The sequence below is a fragment of the Salminus brasiliensis genome, chromosome 6, assembly GCF_030463535.1.
Source record: "Salminus brasiliensis chromosome 6, fSalBra1.hap2, whole genome shotgun sequence".
Taxonomy (NCBI): Eukaryota; Metazoa; Chordata; class Actinopteri; order Characiformes; family Bryconidae; genus Salminus; species Salminus brasiliensis.
This window is the reverse complement of record NC_132883.1, coordinates 37,635,428-37,642,236: the sequence shown is the minus strand read 5'-3', so window position 1 is coordinate 37,642,236 and position 6,809 is coordinate 37,635,428. Positions and strand designations below refer to the sequence as shown.

The window sequence follows — 6,809 nt, the reverse complement described above, 5'->3', positions numbered from 1 at the left end:
GTGCACTCTGAGGAAAGCTTTATGAACACCGCAGAGGTTTTATTCAGATTCCAACAGGTGTGCATAGCTGTGCTGTGTGAAGAAGGCAAGCTATTTCAAGAGTCATGTGAGAGTCAATACATATATAAATCTGTGGCTACTGTTGATACTGCATAACACAACATTACCTCACTTTCTGTTGCATTACAGGCATTTCTGTGATGTTCCAGGCCAAATGTGTTCCAGTTCCAGATGGGATCTGCTCTATTAGCTCCAGCACTGGTACTGGGCATTGGATAGGTGCCATCTCTATATACAAATAGTATAGTATTACCTAGTTCAAATGTTGGCAGTTTATACTTTCAGGAGGAGAAGAACACAGAAAGACTGAGCTCTAAAGATATAGGGCTGCAGGAGAAGCGTGCTGCTCTGAGTGCTGCCAAAGTGGGCAAAGGTCATGAAAGCAGGGAGTTCTTGGAAGGAGTGAAAGTGAATCCTGTCAAGATGCAGGATTTAATATAGCCGACATCTTCTTTTATTTAAGGGGTAGGATCTACTGAATATGACAGAGTGTAGTGGTTGCCATGTTGTGCCAGTGGTCGACATGAAGGTTAAAGATAAGATGACTTCCAGAAAGTTATTAGTAATGAGGGTGTCAAGTTAACCGTAGTCCTGAACGTTCTGCCATTCTCGACCGAACGCTCTGCAGGTCAGTCACAGGGAGTAGGAGCGAGCTGGAGCTCTGCTGGGCAGGAAGCCTAAGGCAAGGGCCCGTCGCCACCACAAACGAAGCGCCTGCCAACAGTCACACACAAAAAAAATCCTGCTTGAACAGTGGACACAGATAAATCGACTATGATGTAAAGGCTTGGAACCCCTAATATGAATCATTTTTTGTTTAACTATCAGAAATCTATTAATATAACTATCAATATTTCAAGATCTGCTTTTAAAAAAAAAAGGCAAATTAATGCTTGTATGACTTCATTATTAATGCTAACTGCTCTCTCAGGCATCTCTGTAGACATCCACAGCTCTGAAAACATCTAAAAGATAAAGAATCAGTTAAAGAGTCCATCCTTATTGCAATTTAACATCTGGCTGTGGCTTTCTCTTTTGCACTTGAGTTGATTAAATGTTGAAACTGGTCACTGTCACACAAAACTCTTAACTTTCAATGGAAGTCAATGTAAAAAGGTTTAATTTCAGGTCATTTTGGAGCATTTCTATTGGTCCATTCACCATCAGTTGTGATGCAATTGTGAGAACACCAACTAGATTCAAATTACGTGAGAAAGTAATTTACAGCAAAAATAAGGATACCAGATTTTTTCACAACAGCAACGATATATTGATTCTTCTGGAACTCTGCATTACCATTACGCTAAAGACTCAAACTTAATATCATGTTCACATCAGAACGTACATGAACGTGCCATTAAAAGGAATAAAAAAAAAATCAATAATTAACATAATTTATCACTCTGTTACGACACTGGTATCCGATATGTCCTTCTGTAGTTTACTATATGAGCTGCTAGGCTAATGTTGCTAACAAATAGTGGAGTTAGACTATCACCAATCTCCTCTTGATAAATATATGCCAAAATATGTATTAGTGCATCGAACATTTATTGAGATGCAATAATCCATTTTTGAAAAATATGTAGTGAAATGGCTGTTAGTCAGCTAGCTTGCTTGCATGGAGTGATACCACATATTTCACTGAGGTGAAAGTGGCTGGCCCTCCAAAGTTTATTTTCATTTAGACTAAAGTAAACCATAAGGTGCTCAACTTTTGAGACTGTATGAAACAAATATGGAGATATGGATGCAGTTTGAGCAGGGTTGAGAGGTGACAGCCTAAGTCCACTGTTTATAAGCAATGTTAGCCTAGCATCTCATGTTCTAAACTAAAAAAAAGCAAACTTCAGATACCAAACAATGTCTTGGCTGGTTGATTGCATCTGGAGCAAATTATAAATCATGTTAATTAGATTTTTTGCCAAACTGGTCCTTTTTTAAGGATGTACTGGTAGGCTACTATGTTTGTTCTACACTTATTTCTGGAACCATCATAATGTAACTGATTGATTTTGCAATGAACAACAACAGTGTTGTAGTGTTTACCTTTAATAGCAGGGCTCTGTTAAGGCTGGCAGTGTACGTAGCAATCACTCTGTTCCTGATGTGCCTCTTTCTCCAGGTGAGCCAGGCTTTCTGCAGCGCTTCATGCCAATGCTGGAGAAACACAAGAAAGTTCAGGATTGGCCTTAGCATGGCTTGTATTTCTGCTGCCCCTAATGTGAGATAACGTGAGGCATGTTAGCCGTAATTTGTCCACTTACAGTCACAACATTGTCACAAATGTAGACTGGCAATCAAATGAGAGTTGCTAAATAGTAAACGACTACTGGCTAGTTCTTGTTCTATATGGACAAAAGTATTGGGACACCTGCTCAATTATTTCTAATTGTTTCTTCTGAAATCAAGGGTGTTAAAAAAAGTGTTTATCCTGCTTTAGTTTATTCTATTTCTATTGTCCAGGGAAGGCTTTCTACTAGATTTTGGACGAGTACTACTTTTAGGATTTGATTGCATTCAGACAATAGTTAGTAAGGTCAGGATCTTGGATGATTGGGGGGGGGGGCGCATTGGCATTAGGCATGGTGCCAGTAGCTTTATGTTTATCTGTTCCAGATAAACCTATTCTACTGACAAGCTGAGTGTGTGCACATCTGCACCCTTGTGTCAGCAAAGCATGCAACTTAAAGTAGCTGAAGGCATTCATTAGAAGGGGTGTCCACAAACATTTGTACACATAAAGTTTTGTAGCCACAAGCTACTTTTGAACAACAACTAGAACTTTTTGACATTAGGGCCTGACCAATGTGAAAATTCTGTAAAGGATATTTATATTTATACAGTTTATATATTTTTCATTACAGTAGTTTTAGTTAAACTGTTTGATAAAATGACTGTTCATTTTATTAATGACTTTTATTATATGTCTCATTTTTCTTATTGGTTATTTGTTTTCTTAAAATAGTAAAATGAACAGAGATGAAATTCACTTGTTGTGTGAATAGCAGTGAGGCAGCAGTCTGGCTCTTCCAGGAGTCCCAGTACAGTCGAGTCAGTTCCCTCTGTTCTCTCCGCTCCACCACCCTGTAACGCCAGAGCCTCATCCACTTAGCCCTGTCACAGTACAGACACAGTACAGCGAACACAAACCAATGGCCAAATGAGCAAAAACCTCACTTTCCACAAAAATATTTCATGCTATTAAAAAAGTCTGCAGTCTCTTAAACTGGAGCAAATAGATCCATCTGGGTGGTCCCCAATGCTCAGTTTTAAAAGCCTTGCAAATGCTGCTGAAGCTACGGGTGGGTGCATTTGATGTTCTGCCAGCAGGCAGAGCTGGCAAGTACAAGGATTAGGAGAAGTAATATGTGCAACGATGTGCTTAGATAGAGCAGTGATGTCTAAAAACACTGGAAACAGAAAGTACTTAATAATTGCTCAGCAGATGTGGCAAGTTTGCCCAGACTGGAGTGTGAACTGTCTAAAGTAGTATCAATGCCTTTTCTGACATAAACGCTATGGCTGCATCTCGATTGCATACTAGTTAGTAGCACTAGCTAGTCTTTGAGTATGTAGTATGTAGTATAGATCAATTCTCAAGCTTTTGTGAATTAAATTCTTACTTTTAAATACTATAACTACTGCAGAATTATGGAAGGAGCTACCCAGAATGTTTTGCTGTTTTGGTTTCTGTTAATTTCCTCATATTTTCTTACTGCTCATAAGTTCTTTTCATGAAAAAAGAAGTATCACTTTACCTGGATGGTCCATCATAGATGCCTCGTAGATGCTCACCTGACATTTAACTAATCTTCAACTGAGTATCTCCTCTGCTGCGTTCTCTTCACTGGCTTCCTGTAGCTGCCCGCATCAAATTTAAAAACCTGACGCTGGCCTACAAGCTGATCTGCAAGAGCCCTTCAAGCTTCAAGTATGACTCAGTTTGATCCACCATCCTTCAAGATCCTTGAAAGACAAGCATCCAGGCATTTTTCTGTCCTGTCACTGAAGTGGTGAAGCGAACTTCCCCTTGGAGTCGCTCGCTGTCTTCATACGCAGACTGAAGGCCCTAGAGTCCCAAAGTACTATACTGACTTTTGTGTTTGGTAGCGTCTAAGCTTAGAGGGATCTAAGGATCTTTTACAGGGATCTAGGATCTTTTGGATCCTAGCTGATACAAACTAGCTAAGGATATTTTCTGAGTAAACAGTAAAGCTCTTTTGTAAGTTGCTCGGGATAAGAGCATCTGCTCAATGTCTTCAAATGTAAATATATTAAATGCAACTGAACTGAAGATGAATGTAAATGACTGGCTATTAAATGTTTCCCTGCACCTAACCCTAAACCTAACCTGGACCTTAACCCTAACCCTTGGATCAATCCTAAAACCTAACCCTTACCTTAACCTAAACCTTAAACCCTACCAACCCTAAATCCTAACCTTAACCTTGCCCTTAACCCTAACCCTAACCCTTACTCTTGAATCAATCCTAATACCTAACCCTAACCTTAACCTAAACCTGGCCCTTAACCCTAACCCTAAAACCTAACATTAACCTTACCCTAAACCTTGCCCTTAACCCTAACCCTAAAACCTAACTCTAGCCTAAACCTAATCCTTGAATCTAACCCTAACCTAACCCTAAAAGGATAAGGTTGAGACTAGGGTTAGGCTTAGGTGCAGGGTTACATTTCATAGACAATCATTTACATTTAACTTGAGGTTCAGTAGCATTTATGAGACAGTTGAATGTCAGGTGAGCGACTACGGGGCATCTACAATTAACCATCCAAGTAAAGATGTTACCCTGTAATGTCATCATGACTTTCCAGCTTCAAATATCTGATCCCCCAACCTCACCATTCACTTCTGTTCAGGATCAGCTGTGTAAAACATTTTTATTTATTCAAGATTTTATTTATTACAGCCATTTTCATACTAATTTTTCAAATTAGAAGTAATTACTAGTAAAATCACTTTACTTTTCCGAGATGAAATAAGTAAAGTAATCCGTACCACTGAGAAAGCAATTAGGGTGGCAAAGGGGTGGAAAATTTAAGATAAATTTCCAGTAAATCATGTAACCATGGGAATTTATGGGAATTTATTGGAATTGGTAGGAAATATTGGATAATTTAAAAGGAACTATATCACACACTATCATGTACAATGTACCGTTTTTTGTCAACTGCAGACATGAAGGCATTATAGTACAAATACATTTACCTTGTAATGCGCCATGTGCCTGGGATTGAGGAGCAGCTTTGCTATTCAACTGTTTTGGTATCATATCTAATTATTCTAGCCAAGATTATGCTTAGTTTCTCACCTTTAGCTTTAAATATTCCCATTTTATTTCTATTAATTCATGTTACTTATTATAATTACTCATTAATTCCCATGGGAAATTTTCCATTTTTAAAAATTCCTGAAATTTTGCAACCCTAGCCCCAATATTGGTAATAATACTGATATCCTCACCTTTTCCAACTAACAATCTGTAGTAAAAACTAACACATTAAACCAGGGACATTTAGCATTGTGTGATGGGAATGTGTGCATTCTTATGGTTACATTACATACAACATGCTTTTAACTGTCTGCACAGCCTTAAATATCGTTTCACAGAAACAGATACATCACCTCCGTCTAGCCCGGAGCTGTCTCTCAGATTGTTTTCTCTGCACCTCCAGTGCCCAGAGAGTGAAATATTTCTCACTAAGGTGCAGATCACGCTGCTTCCGGGCCTGTGTCTGTTGGGAGGCAGGGGATCAGGGTGAAGGAGAAAAGGAGCCAATTATAAATCGAAGTTCTGAAACATTTCACGCTAGGCCTTAAAAAAAGGTGTGTCTGAGACTTTCTGCTGATAATTTGCAAAGTTTTAGGCAATGTTGTAATCATCAAACACTCTGCTGTGCACACGTACCTCTTTGTGCCATGCTTGGAGCGCAGCACTCAGAAGCCTCTTTCTGTCTGCCTTCTTCACTCGCTGCGTGAAGCAACGCACAGTCTTATGGGATTTTGCAGCCCACCTCCAGGTTCTGAAAGCTGACTGGATCTGAAGCTGGCATAGCCACACCTCAGCAGTCTGGTATTTCCGCTGTGTCTCCATGGCAGCAGCCCTCCATATCCAGAACGTCCTGGGTGAAAATCATGAAACCACAGCTAGTACAACTAGTGGCCTTCAACCCTCCTCCTGGAGGGCTCCACTATATGGACCCAAGAATCGGGACATCTGCTAAAGTTTCTTCTGAAATCAACAGCATTAAAAACTTTTTTTTCCTGCTTGTGTTGGAGTAACTGTCTCTACTGTCCAGGGAAGAAGGCTTTTACTAGATTTTTTGGAGCATTGCTATGAGGATTTGATTGCATTCAGCGACAAGAGCTCCTCCCCAACTGATCCCAAAAGCGGTGGATAGAGCGCCATTGTTCCAGAGAACACCGTTCCACTGCTCCACAGCTCAATGCTGGGGGGCTTTATACCCCTCTAGCCCATGCCTGGCATTGGGCCTGGTGCCAATAGGTTCATGTTTACCTGCCCCAGAGAGTCCTTTTCTATTGGCAACACTTATCTACAGATTTTCCACCAAACTATTTATTAACTCTCCATTGAAGTAATTCAAAGATCAGATCTTTTTTAGATTTGCCAGTGCAATTATTTCATTTCTCCAACCTGAAGAAGTACTGTTTATAGGTTCTTTCCAGAAGCACTGTATTTACCCTAGCATTTCAAGGGCACAATATT

At 39.8% G+C, this 6,809-nt stretch overlaps 1 protein-coding gene across 1 annotated transcript; it reads right to left on the bottom strand.

Annotated features, from left to right (window-relative positions):
• Positions 1-491: 491 nt before the first annotated feature.
• On the bottom strand, positions 492-6,176 carry LOC140557821 (uncharacterized). Its single transcript, XM_072682614.1, has 5 exons — positions 5,991-6,176; positions 5,708-5,817; positions 3,054-3,177; positions 2,110-2,220; positions 492-774 (listed from the first exon to the last, which is right to left on the bottom strand). The coding sequence occupies exons 1-5, from the start codon at positions 6,174-6,176 to the stop codon at positions 694-696; spliced, it is 612 nt and encodes a 203-aa protein (XP_072538715.1). The 3' UTR covers positions 492-693.
• Positions 6,177-6,809: the final 633 nt, after the last annotated feature.